Source organism: Lynx canadensis, chromosome B4 (genome assembly GCF_007474595.2).
Source record: "Lynx canadensis isolate LIC74 chromosome B4, mLynCan4.pri.v2, whole genome shotgun sequence".
Taxonomy (NCBI): Eukaryota; Metazoa; Chordata; class Mammalia; order Carnivora; family Felidae; genus Lynx; species Lynx canadensis.
The window spans coordinates 255,573-269,352 of NC_044309.1; the positions used below are offsets into that span (position 1 = coordinate 255,573).

Consider the following 13,780-nt stretch of genomic DNA (forward strand, 5'->3'; position numbering starts at 1 on the left):
GACACAGGGTGCTGAAGCAGGAGGTCCGTCCGCAAAGGGCTCCTTCCTCTGGCCTTGCGGAAGAGGCTGGGGGGAGGGGCTGCTGCAACCTCACCGCCCCCCAGCACGCTGCCCCCTCCTCTCCCTGACACAGGGTGACAAACCACGACTGTCACCCAGGGGAGGTGAGCACCTCCACCTGCACAGCTACCGTCACCTGCTGGCAGGGTGCCCATCACACCACTGGCTCAGGAGACGGGAAACAATCGAGAAATCACACTATCTGTCCCCGTAAGAATGACGGCAGCTGCCGCCGCTGCTGCCAGAAATGTCACTTCGGGAACACGGACGAGCCCAGTGCAGGTGTGTCCTGAGGGGGGCCAGACAGAGGCCGCTGCCCGGCCCCGGCCCCCCGGGGAGGTCTCCGTGACCTGGAGGGCGTGCAGCATCCACACCTGCCATCACCACGACCCGCTCTGCCACAGCAGCCAGAGGAGGGAACGGGACCCCGGGTCTGCCCCCGCACCCAGCAGGCCACAGACGCACAGCTGCAGACTGGGGGCCTTCCAGGCCCACGTCTACACGGCAGCGTCTTCCAAAACAGCTGAAGCATCTGAAGGACGGACTAGAAGGCCGCTGGCACAAGTTTTTCAGAATCCCAGGAGAGGGAGGGGAGGTTCCAAAACACGGGATGTCATGCATGTTCCGGACCCTGGCTTCAGTGACCCGAGGGGCTAGGGTCGGATTTTGTCCCCAGCTTCCCGGCAGCTGGGGCAAAGGGAGGAAAAATGAGACAAGCCTCACGGTCGGTCGAAGTCTGGATTCTAACAGCGCTGCGGGTGAAGCCCTCCCAGAGAGGGCCGCTAGGGGCACGAGGAAACCCCAAACACAAGGGGCATCACGGTCATGCCCCCACAGGAGCGAGGCAACAGAACGCTCCCCAAGCACTGCTGCCCCTAACGGAAGCTCTGCCCCGGAACCCGCGCTCAGAGCTCCAGGGCACACGTAGCCCACGGCACTGCCACCAAGCCGGCAGTGGCAGGGGTGACGTGGAAGCCCAAAACCGCGTAAAGCCACCCAAAATGAGTGACACCAGGCACAACACAAGACGTGCTTATCTAACACAGCCACAGGACAAAGCAGCACCGAGCCTCCCGGGTGCCCCTTCTACGATCACGGGTCTAACACGCTCCTGCCCCCAAGGTCCCCTGCCACCGCTGGGCCCAGACATTGCTCAGTGCAGTTCCTCGTCTCTCCCTCAGGCTGACGGGAGCCCAGACTCCTCCTCTTCTGTTGGGTCTGTCAGCGGACACCCCAGCCGGAGGTGCGGGCCAAGACCCCCTGTCCGCTCATAAGGCTTTGATGGCAAAGTCATCTGAGGTAATTAATATGTTTCGAGAGCAGCGTTTGATGCACAGGAAACCTGAAGGAACAGCTCAGGCTCTCTCTCTGGGCCCCCAGCAACGACCGCGGTCCTGGACACACAAACGCGCCGCGGTTCGGGAGCCACACCAGCCCACGTTTCCTCAGCTTCCGGCTGACGACTGTCTTCTGGACCCCACAGGACAGCTGGTTCCCACGTCTCCCTAGCTCGTCCCAGCTGCTGCAGTTTCTCACAACATCCTCGTTTTCCACGACCTTGGTAGTTGTGGGGGCAGGGGCAAGGTGCTGCGCAGAGCATCTGGCATTTCTCACGGGGTTACTCCGCGGTTGTGAGCTGGGGGAGGAAGCGCTCTCATCACGGACACCCCCACCCGTGCCGACCCTGACCTGCCACGAGGCTGCCGGGTGCCGCACCGAGCGCCACTCCCCCCCCCCCCCCCCCCCCCCCCCCCCCGCCGTCTAGGGGAAGATGTTGCTCTGCGTGCCCACACGGGCCTCGAGGGGGCGCACGACTCCCACTGCCACTGGCCAAGCTCACACCCCAGGAACAGGGACTTAAGACAGGCTGTCCTTCTAACACAGGAAGTGGAAGGAGCTCAGGGCTGCGGGCTGGTAATGTGCCCCCAGGGAGACACAGAGATGCCTGCATGGAGCTGGGCGCTGAGAGGCACCGGGCAACGTGGGAGTCCCTCCGGCTCTTCTGGAGTTTGCTTCTACGCCCCACGGGACACCTCTGGTCCCTTTCTACGTCGATCCGCGTCTGCCAGAAGTGGTTCTGGTTCTGCTCCCTCCCACAGTAAGCGGTTGGTTAACTTACGTGCACTCTTCCCTTTTGAGAAAAGAGTGACCTGAGAAATCATTCCTGGACTTCACACGTTAAGAGTTTTGTTTTTAAAACTTTTTCTCTTTGAAAGTTATTTCAAAACGGTGGAAAACTTACAAAAATGAAAACGGTACAAAGAACTGTTTTAACATCCCTTACTCGGATTCACCCATTGCTAGCATTTTACTCATTTGCTTAACCATTTGTGTGCTCTCTGCCCTGCTCGCTGGCTCGCTCTCTCTCTCTCACTCACACACACATGCACACACGACCCTTTATTGCTAAGTACTTTAGTATGCATTTCCTACAACGATGGATATTCTCATGCACAGTCACAGGACAGTTGCCAACTTAAGAACGTTAACATTGATCTGATATTTTCATCTGCGGTCCCCATTCCCATTTTGTCCATTAGCCCAATAATGGCCATTACAGCACTTCCTGCGCCCCCGCCCCCTCCCCAAGTATAGGACCTGCTCAGCACCACATTTTGCATTTGGTTGTAATGTCTCTTCAACCTCCATCAACGAGGAACATTTCCAAGCCCTTTCTGTCTTTGTGAAATTGACATTTATAAAGAACACAGCCCCTGCCTCTTAAAAATGTCATTTAAAACCTTTTAACTCAAGATGGAACAAACACCTAAATGCAAGAGGTAAAAGTATAAAAATGTTACAATAAAACATAGAGAGTAAAAGTTTTACAACATCGGGTTTGATTAAAAAAAAAAAAAAAAAAAAAAAAAGAAAAGAAAAATCCCACGACACCAAGAGCACAGGCAGCGAAAGATGGATAAATTGGGCCACATCAAAATGAAAAGCTCTGTGACTGATAAAGTCAGCAGAACGAAAGGCGACTCGAGGAACGGCACAAAACACGTGCAAGTCGTTTATCTGATAAGGGACTAATATCCAGAGTATAAAGAAGTCCTACCACTCAAAAGTAAAATAATTTAATCAAGTTAGGCAAAGGACTGGAACAGACATTTCTTCAAAGGAGACACGTGAATGGCCAATACGCACGAGAAGATGCTCAACATCACTGGTCATCAGGGAAACGCAAATCACAACTACAACGAGATACACTTCACACCCACTAGGGTGGCTACTACACCAAGAAAATTACATTAACTGGCGTTGGCGAGGATGCAGATACTGCTGGTGGGAATGTAAAACGGTGCGGCCACTGTGGAAAACGGCCCGGTGGTTCCTGGAAAAGGTAAAAACAGGACTACCCAATGACCCAGCAGTTCCACTTCTGAGTATATACTTAAAACGTTTGCAAGGAGAGTCTAGGAGAGAGAACTGCACACCCATGTTTACGGCAGCTTCGCTCACAATAGCAGACAGGTGGAAACCACCCAAGTGCCCACCAGTGGATGACGGATCAGCAAAATACGGTCCATCCCTACAACGGAACGCTATTCACCCTTAAGAAAGAAGGAACTCTGACACATGCTACGACATGGATGGGCCTTGAGGACATGCTGGGGAATGTGGTCAAAAAGATGTGACCACTCGTTGACCTGTGAGCTCGACCCGGGCACTCAGAGGCTTTTCACCCCTCCTCTGTCTTTGGAATGTGGGTTCCACGTGCCTTTCCTGCTCCCAGTGGCTGTTCCAAGGACATGGCCCTGGAGGGTGACACGGTGCTGGGAATATGACTGAACTCAGTTGGGGCCTCTCTATAATCTTTTAAGATCTGGTGGGCAGATGTGGGGACGCATTCGTCTGGCTGTCACCCAAGACAAGCCTCGAGGGGAATTCCCATGCTCCTTATAACTGCCACCTGCCTCACCCCCCTGGAGGGGCATCATCTTCCCTCGGGCCGCGCTGGGTTGCACCTGGGAAGCTCCGGGGAGGTTGTACACAACAGACACTATGCTCAGTAGAATAAGCCAGTCGCAGAAGGACAGACACCGTGTGATTCCACATGTGAGGTACGCGGAGTAGTCTAATCACAAAGACAGAAAGTAGAATGGGGGTGCTGGGGCTGGGGGCAGGGGAGTCAGTGCTTCATGGGGACGGAGCTCCGGTTTGGGAAGAAGAGGCAGTTCTGGAGGCAGATGGTGGGGAAGGGTGCACAGCAACGTGGACGTACTTAATGCAGCTGAACTGTGCACCTGAAGGTGGGACGAGGGTAGGTTCTCAGTTAAAATTTAATCATTTGGACATTATTTTGGGGTCTCTAATTCGTCGGGTTCTCAACAGGGCTATGCTTGTCTGTCTGGAGGATCCTGTCTGGAGGTCCATCAGTCCATCTGGCTCCCCCGGGGTCTGTTCTCAGCTTGTCAGTTCTTTGTGCCTTTAAGCAGAATGTTCCAGCACACAAGGACGAAGGCAAGAGCACTCACCAAGCTGCACGCCTGCTTGCAGTTTTCTGTAAAATCACAGGTAAGCAGGAGGCGTGGGAGGAAGTCACATGTCACTTCAACAAGCTGACCACGAACGAGTCCCATCATTTCGTGGCACCTGTCACACACCCAGCCCTCAGCTCTGGCCCCGTGGCCCCCGCACCAGCCCTGAGCAGTGGTTGGGCCTGCGTCCGAGCAAGCAGCCGGGTTTTCCTCCACAAAAAGACTATCGAAGGATGAGTTTACTGAAGCAAACAGATGCTTCACTTCTGAGGAAAAGTATCTAGGATTCATTCCTTTTAAAATAACTTTCACTTTCTAATGAGACAGTGACTGAGTCTCTAATGAGACTGAGACAGTAATAGGACAGCCACATGTGAAAGAATTAGGTGGTTGCCCTTGGCTTTACATGGACTTGTGAAACATATTAAGATCCTATCATCAAATGGCATCCAAACATTTTGTTACGGTGGTTATTTTGTTAACAGTGAGAGCAGGGTAACTTAGCAGGATATAAAGACACAGGTTGAATGAGCGGGCCAGGAAGAAAGAAAGAGGGTTTTCACAGGCCTGTATTTTTCCACACCTACCAAAACACACTACTGGCCATTTAATTAAATAACACAGCATGTGTGTGTACATAAACACGATGAGGAGGGAAGAGAGGACAAGGAGGTGACGGGGTGCTCACCTAATGTGGGACAGCCGGCATTTCCTTCTGAGCAGTTCGTCTGAGGGAGCAGGTACAGTAAGAACAGAGGCCCCGCCCTTTGCGGGGGTTCTGCCGGACCCTTTCTCCTTCTCGAGGCCTGAGATCATGAGCACGCGTGAGGGGGCCTTACCCTACGCCACAGAACTGCTACCAGCTGGCAGTGACGGACCCCCTGCATGGCATGCCCGGGAGGGGCTCAAGGCACTCTGGCCACGCGGGCTCACAGCTCACGACTAATCGGGAGACTGTGAACAACTTCTTCTGGAAAAAGAAACTGCAGGAGGCAGCTCTCTGCAGTGGGAGATTTCCCCCATGGAACAGGCAGGAAGGGAACTGAGTCCCCCGACTGTCAGAGAAGAAACACAGCGCTGCTAACACGGTGGCTGTGAGAACAGATGTCTGATTTTAGGGCAGGGTGGCCAGATTTAGCATAGAAAAATACAGGACGCTTGGTTAAATGTGAATTTCAGATCAACAATGATTTTTAGAGTACATGTCTATCCATGCATATGTGGGACATACTTGTCCTAAAAAAATTATTCCTCTTTTCTCTGAAATTCGAATCTAACTGGCTGTCCTGTATTTTATGTGCAACTCCAATTTACAGGATTTGGTGGTGGTCTTCAGGACAAGATTTAATGAAGAAGCCCGTGGAACAAAAACTAGTCATTATGTTACTTATTTTTTAATTTGTATTTAATTATTTAAATTTGGTCTTTACTGAAAAGCGACCACAGAACAGTTTCTCAGAAGAACCTAAAATGTTCTAGAAAAGTAAAGGAACATTTAATCAGAACTCAACAGTGTGTTGAATTGCGGAAGGGACTCAAAAATCTGTCCCAATCATTCAGAACTGGGTGGGAAGGGGAGGCCAGAAAGAGGGCTGGAACTGGCATGTTCCTCCGGAACTCCCTCCCTCATGCTGGGGACGAGGGCCCAGGAGGTTCAGGGACTGGGTCTCAGGTCACACTTCCAGGTGGTGGCAGAACCGTGCCCAGATCTCAGTGCCTCAGTCTGTGGTTCCTCCTTTTCCTCTCAGGATCTCCTGACGGGACAGCAGGTGTCAGAACGGGGTGCAAAGAGCAGAAACAGCACTGGGTTTAAAAGGGGTACAGTCTCTAAGGGATGACGGACGGGGGAAAGTAAACAAAGAAAGCAGTCGAGGGGAAGAGCCTGCCTCCCCCATCTCCTGAAGTTTCCTTAGTGCGAGGCTGGGATGCTGCCCTGCCTCCCACACCTGCGGAGGGCCTCCTCAGATATGGCTTTGGGGCTCTCTGCCTGCACACCCAGCCCAGAAGGAGATTTCGAGAGGCTGTGTGCACTGGGTTGGACTCCGAAGAGAGGAGAAGGAGACAAAAGGGAATAATGTCTTTTTTTTTTTTTAACGTTTATTTATTTTTGAGACAGAGAGAGAGACAGAGCATGAATGGGGGAGGGTCTGAGAGAGAGGGAGACACAGAATCCGAAACAGGCTCCAGGCTCTGAGCGGTCAGCAGAGAGCCCGACGCGGGGCTCGAACTCACGGACGGCGAGATCGTGACCTGAGCTGAAGTCGGCCGCTTAACTGACTGAGCCACCCAGGCGACCCGGGAATAATGTCTTTTTAAGGAAGCCACAAACTCCAGAGAAGATTTTGGCCTTACAGGGTAGATGGAGGCTGGAAATTCACCCCGAAATTACCATGTAAGGGACACTTTGCAAAGTGTGAACTCTTCTTTTTTCATCCAGTTATCTCCAGAGGTAAAGCCGTCTGATTTTCAAGTATACTCCGTAAGAAGTATTTCAGGAATGCACAAAACCCGCACCACAACTCTGATCAGTTAAATCTTCGATTATGAAGCAGCCACTTAGTTGGCTAAACAATGAATTCAAAGAGCGTGCGCCTGCCTGCAGACAGCCAGAAGCAGAAATAAGGGTGGACGATACATACTAGTAGGTGAAAAAGCCAATCTGTAACTACATATACGAGGTCCTATCTATCTATCTATACACCCGCAAGAACGATACGTTGTTCACACGGATGAAATTATTTGATCGTCACAACGCTTCTACGATGTAGGTACCCTTGTTTCTGTGTGACACGCAGGGAACAGAACACAAAGAACACACGTGCTCAGGCTCCCCTGCCACAAGGGGTGGCCACGAACCCAGGAGGAACAGGTCCTGCGTCCAATCGAACGGCAGGGAAACTATCGTGTCATCTGCTTCCAGGCAGAACCTCTGGGGTCAGCTCAGTCCACAAAGGGTCTGGGCAAGTCAGGTGCCCGGCACACCTCCCGGACAGCCATAGAGGGCCGTGGGACCAGAAATCAGAGATTCAGTAAGAAGTGTAATGTGAGGTTCTGCGAAGAAGCTCACGCCAATCATACCAGGAGCCAATCAAAAGAAGGGTCTCATTCCAGCTGGTCTGTCTTCATCCAGCCCCCTCCTGCCACAGGCTGAGTCACAAGCCCACCTGTGCACGTCTGTTCTGTGCCCACTTCCCACGGGATCCTGACCCTTGGTTAACCACTGACCAGGGATTAATGGACTATCCTTGCTTTCCTGAGACTTAGCACTTCAGGTTGGGAGGGGTAAGGAAGCTAAGAAAGCTAAGGAAGCTTTATGATAACATTGTATCCATAAGATGAAACTCCTAAAACTATTACTTTCAGTGCTGGAAAAATTTTTCCCCCCGTCCTATCTCAAGTCTGCAAAATCCAAGTGCTTAAGGAAAGATCCAGTTGGAGGTGACTGAGAGACCATGAATTCATCTTACGTGAACATATTAGAAACAATATTTTAAAAACAGTCATTTTTAAGTAGTCCCGAAGCCATGCCATCATTTCCCTTGTGCACAGTGGAACTAAATTTGTTCCAGAAGTAGGAGCAGGATTATCCTTGCCACTTGAGGCAAAAACGTTCTCCATGGTGACCTCCCAAACACTGTGGTTCATAGAAAACAATGGGAATTAAAAACAGAGGCAGAGGAGCGCCTGGGGGGCTCAGCTGGTTAAGTGTCCGACTTCAGCTCAGGTCATGATCTCACGGTTCATGAGTTCGAGCCCCGCATCAGGCTCTGCGCTGACCGCTCAGAGCCTGGAGCCTGCTTCGGATTGTTGTCTCCCTCTCTCTGCCCTTCCCCTGCTTGTGCTCTCTCTCTCTCTCAAAACTAAACATTAAAAAAATCAAAATAAATAAAAAAATAGACACAGAAAGTCCAGTACAAATCAAATCAATTCGGGAAATCTATTTGATCACAGGTTTCCACAATGTGGCTGTCCTTTGTCACCTGTCTTTCCATGCGTGCATATGAGAATGCAGTCTCTTTCTGGGGATACTGCACTTAACACGCTGACAGGCTAACCCTCTCCAAGTTAATTAGATCATAATTATGTAGGTGCCCTGGGGCTCCCAGTGAGTGTTCTAGAGCAGCAGGAAGAGTAATTAATCCCACAACTGAATCTTCATACAGTGGAAGTCAGGACAAGAGCCCCATTTTTTTTTTTTACACTAATGGTGACAAGACAGAGAGTCAATATTTTCAAAGCTCTGTTTCACCTGCACCCCGCCGGGACCCCCGGTCACCCTGGTGCTGTGGCCCCACGGGTCCCTGGGAAGGCTGGCTTTACCACACCCACTCTGAGCACAGGGACACTGAGGTCACAGGGCCTGCCCAGAGGTGAACCCCGTTCACTCGGACCGCAGAGCCTCTCCGTCGCCATCAGCTGCAGCGTAGGGCACACGTGTCACATGTTGACAAAGGTCAGAAGTGAGGCTAGAGACTGCACGCTGGAGGACAGCTTCTCTAGGGAATATTCAGGGTTGATGGTGTTTGAATTGGACTGGACTTGAAAGTCGGGGGTTGGCGTGGAGACCGGAGGCCCCGGGAGCATGGCTCACCGCACAGGAGGAGAATCGGCCCGGGAGGCAGGAACCTGACAGGTGAGGGGGAGGTGCCACGGAGGTTTTCTGCTTCAGAGAAGCAGGGCCCGGGTGGAACCCTGACCGGCCCACAGCCTGGCTGGAAGGTCGATTACAGGTCACAGGTCGTGGGAAGTCGGCCCTCGGGAAGAGGCAGCGAAGGACCCCGAGAAAGCGCCCGCAGGGAGGCTCTGGGGACAGGCCTCACTGCAGGAGTGGCTCCGTCAGGTTCCAGGGCCGCTTGGCTTTGGTTTCCGGAAGTCAAACACGAAAAGAGGGGCAGGGGAGCTAAGTCCAGCACAAAACTTTTGGGGTCTGAAGACCTCCCTCCGCTCTGGGCCACCTGTGTCTTTGGATGGCAGGGGAGAGAGGCGAGGACGTGAGACAGCGTCACTGGCGGGCGGGCGGCCAAACCAGAGCGACAAGTGTGCAGCCCTGGGCTCTCCTGGGAGCGGCCTGGGCAGGGCACACGCGGATGCCTCTGGTGCATCCTGACCCCGGCAGCCAGCTGGGCGCCCCGACACGAATCCACGTGACCACGGGCCACGGTGATCAGCAGCACCACCCAGTTCTCTCTGAAACGTGCGACTGCCAGCAGGTTCACGAGGACGTTTCCTTCATCTTCAGATGACCTCGTCAGAGAAAAGCACCTGAGATTACAGGTTAGGACAGAAGTGTCACTTAAGAGGCTGCCGGACTGACTCCAGGGTCGGAGAACCGGTAAGTCTCCACGGAGCGCTTCCTGCATCTGAGGCGCCCCCCACCCCCCTCAGCCACGCCCCCACTCCTGATTCCACCTCATGTTGCCTCGTGGCACGTTTCTTCCACGGAAAGATATGCCGAGGACCTCGGAAGACAAGGTCACGGGCACCGCAGGGAGTGCCTACCGTTCTGCTCTTCTCCAGGAAAGAAAACTCAGCCCCCGAGTCCCGCCACCCCTGATGCTCTGGGACCCGTGGACACAAGATGACAGCCTCTGCTCTGATGGCTCCGTGACTGCAGGCCGCCCTCCTGGGGGAAAGGGCCGTGGTTTGACCCAGGTGTTTGCTCCCCGTGTGTTTCGACCTCCAGGCCACACGCAAAACGGCGCGTTGCTCAAACAGGGATTCTTGGACGAGCCCCCGTCCAAGAAGGTATAAGAGGCATAATATCACAATATTATTTCCAGGTTACTTTTCTAGGGGGGAAAGTCGATTTGTCCTAAAGCCCAGAAGTTACTACGTGAAAATGTGTATGTGCCCCTGGAGCAAGTTACGTGAACGCCTCAAAGCCAAGTTTCTGAACCATGAAGATGCTTCAGATGAGACTTCGTGGCGGGGTAGCCGGCGAGGGGCAGTGGGCACGTGCTAGTCTCTGCCCTCGGCCTCCGGGAGGGGCCTCCGCCAGAGGGCTCTAACCTTGGTGCCCCTTGAACAGAAGGGTCTGAAACGAGGGCCCCGGGCGCCAGGTGGGACGTGGCTGGCTGAACACAGGTGGTACCTCCCAACATCAGCCCATTGCGATCGCACGTGGGGGACTGACTGTGCGTCTGTGTCCCCAGCCCCCATCTCCTGGATGCTGGCCACCCTACTCCCCGAACTGTGCTCAGCAGACACAGCCCAACATCCACGGGGCACAAGCCCTGTTGGGAATGCCCATGAGAGTCGGGGTGGTCCTCTCCAGGCTGGCTGGTGCGTGCACGGGCCGCCCCTCAGTCTCCACAAGCCCGCTCCCAACACACCCACACGACGACGACTCCGTGTTCCTCCGGGAGCACGCCCAGGCCACCAGCTGTGACCACCAACTCCATTCTTCCCACTGTTGTACAACACGAGGACACACATTCGTAGGCAAGGGAAGGAGACACGCGGCATCTGGCCATCACCACACATCCATCGGCCCCCACTGGTCATTTATGGGTCACACCCGTATGAGGTCTACGCTCACTTGTCCCACTGCAACAATGACCGGGCGTGTCCCTCGTTACCAAAAAGAAACAGTCTATTTGAGGGGGAGTCTGTAGGAAAGGCAGCGCATCCTCCTCCTGGCTGGGGAGGAAATTCCCGGGAAGGTCCTCACCTTGCTTCCACGCCCCCCACTGCCCCCTCCCAGTCTGAGGCAAACTTACAAAGGACCCCCTTTCATTTCTGCTCAAGGCTGCTTGGGAAGCTGCACAGAAGGTAACTTCAGTCCTGTTTTAATTTTCCACAGAAACGTCTTCACAAAAAATTACAATTCAAGTAAAGGAACGTGGGCGGAGCACTGGGGACTTGAAAAGGTGTGACTCTGTCCCCAGCCAGAATGGTGAAGGAAGAGCAGCATGTGTGGTCACCCCCCCCCCCCGCTGCAGACCTCAGGGTCCAGGCACAGAGTCGCCTGCCCCTTGGGAACAGAGCACAAGCGGAGGGATGCCGCGGCTCAGGCTGGCCCAGCTCTCCTGCTTGGCCCGGGGCCACCATGCTCAGACAGGACGGACACCGAGCTCCTTCCCCCCTCGACAGCCCTGCACGCGGGGCCACCAAGACACAAACCCGGAAGCGCATCGTACCTGTCGTGCCTCAGAGCTCGCATGTCAACATACACGGTGGTTGGGTCAGGTCCCGAGGTCCCCTGCAAGCAAGGAGACAGTGCGGTTAGCTCAAGTTTGTGCGGGAGGAACCGGGGCTGTGCTTCCTACCAGTTAGCGAGCATTTCTTTGCTAAAATCTCCACCTAAAAGCACTAAATGCACAATTCCCTCCAAGATGCCTGCTAACTTCCAGTCTGATAACCTCAGTTCTAAAAGGAACATCTTACTAGGGTTATGCTGGACTTTCACACAGCTGAACTATCAGTCACATTCACAAAAATAAGAAGGAAAAGACACGTGCCACACGTCTTGCCCAACGGAAAAGGGCTGGAACTGCCCAGACGTCTGGCTAGCAGGCTGTCAGGGATGGAAGCCTCGTTTGCTGAGAAGTTCCCACCACAGGCACCCCAAAAGTAGTTTTAGAGGTCAGGATGTTGAAGCAGAACACATGACATGAACTCACAGCTCGAGAAGGAAACCCTGCTTGTGCCTTGGCTCTCCTCCAGCAGAGGGAGGTCATCTTTGTCTGGGACATAGGTCAGGGAGGCCGTGTGTGTGTCAACAGCCCAGTGAGCCCGGGAGCACCCTGTGAACTGCGCTATCTAACACAGGGGGTCCACAGATCTTCTCTCGGCACCGTGAATCCCTCCACAACATGCTGGGTTGACTTCTCACCAGCGATTTCTATGTAAGAGATACGTAATCAAAGCTATATTACAAACCCAAATTCTACCTCTGTTTTCTTGGGAAGGCAGTGTGGTACCTTGGGTAGAAAAAGATGGGGCCCCAAACACGTTTCCAAAAAGTGCCACAGCCCTCACAACTTATTTGAAGAAGTATGCTAAGATTCCCCAGCGGCAAATCTTAACCATGTGCCGCACGAGACTAAGGTAAAGACACCTCCGTTAAAACGTGCTGCTCCTACCCCTCCTGGTCACGGTCTCCCCCCGCAGACATGGGGAGCAGCACACGCAGCCGGCCTCGGCAGGAGCTTCCACCCCGTGTGATGCAGACCTGGGACTCCCCGGGGGAGCCGTGTCACAGACCAGCGCTGGGTGGGGAAGGGCTCTGACGTTCTGAGTAATGCAGAACACAGTGCCACCGAAGGCCGATTCGGAAGCAAACAAGTCAGGAAACGGGTCACTAAACACAGGAAGTGGAGCAAAACGGACAGAACCCCCAAACCGGCAGGGAAACCACTGACTGTGCACACGGAAGTGTCTGTCGCGAGTGCGCAACGTTCGAAGAGGTCTGGGAGAGCAGGTCATGCCGGGTGCCAGTCCTCCGCCCGCGGCCCGCACACCCCAGCCAGGCTCCGCACTCCACTTCTGGTCTGTCCCACTGCTGGAAGCTGACCAGACGGCGGGGAGGGGGGCACTGGTGTGGACGTACAGGAAGGTCCCCTACCTGCTCGGCCGCCTTCCACAGCCTGTGGGGCTACAGCAGCAGGGCGGGAACAAGAAGAAAGGAGAGAACGCCACACCAACAGGACCACAGGGAAGCGACACACAGACACGCAGACAGAACAACCCAACAATTAAAATGGGATGAGGAAGGGGGGGCGGGGAGGAGAACGCAAAAAGCAGGGAACAAAGTAAAAAGAAGATCAAAAACAATGTCAAATATGGAAATCGTTAAAATCAATCACTGTACCATTAAAGGCTAAAGAAAAAAAAAGAAAAAAATCTTAGATGTCAACATACCCACAGAGCAACGGAAGAGAGCCACAGAATGACTGATCATGGACACACAGACCCGAGTAGTTTCTTTCATACATGAGGTCGATGGTATTACCAGACAGTTTAATTTTATGGTGCTCTAAGCTTCTTTTCTTTTCTGAGGCAATTGGAAATATGAATCTTACTGGCCCAATCTGTTGAACCTTCCCTCACTGAAACACAGTTGCCCCTTGAACAGCACGGGTCTAAACTAAGCAGGGTAGCTTCCATGCGGGCTGCTTCAGAGAAATACAGGGCAGTGCTGCTAATGTATTTCCTTTCCCCTCATGATTTTCTTAGTAACACTTTTGCTTCTCTAGCTTGCTTTACTGCAAGAATACAGTATATAATACCCATAACAC

The 13,780-nt window shown here is 53.4% G+C and overlaps 1 protein-coding gene across 2 annotated transcripts in view; it reads right to left on the reverse strand.

The window, feature by feature from the left end:
- The window catches only part of DIP2C (disco interacting protein 2 homolog C), a 411,195-nt gene that overhangs the window by 16,047 nt on the left and 381,368 nt on the right, over nucleotides 1-13,780 (reverse strand). Inside the window, exons 33-34 of one of the 2 annotated variants that reach the window (XM_030321069.1) lie at nucleotides 13,108-13,137; nucleotides 11,681-11,742 (exon numbers count right to left, since the gene is read on the reverse strand). In XM_030321069.1, coding sequence (XP_030176929.1) covers nucleotides 11,681-11,742; nucleotides 13,108-13,137 — 92 coding nt within the window. The remainder of the gene's footprint in view (nucleotides 1-11,680; nucleotides 11,743-13,107; nucleotides 13,138-13,780) is intronic. The other variant, XM_030321072.1, reaches the window with a different exon arrangement.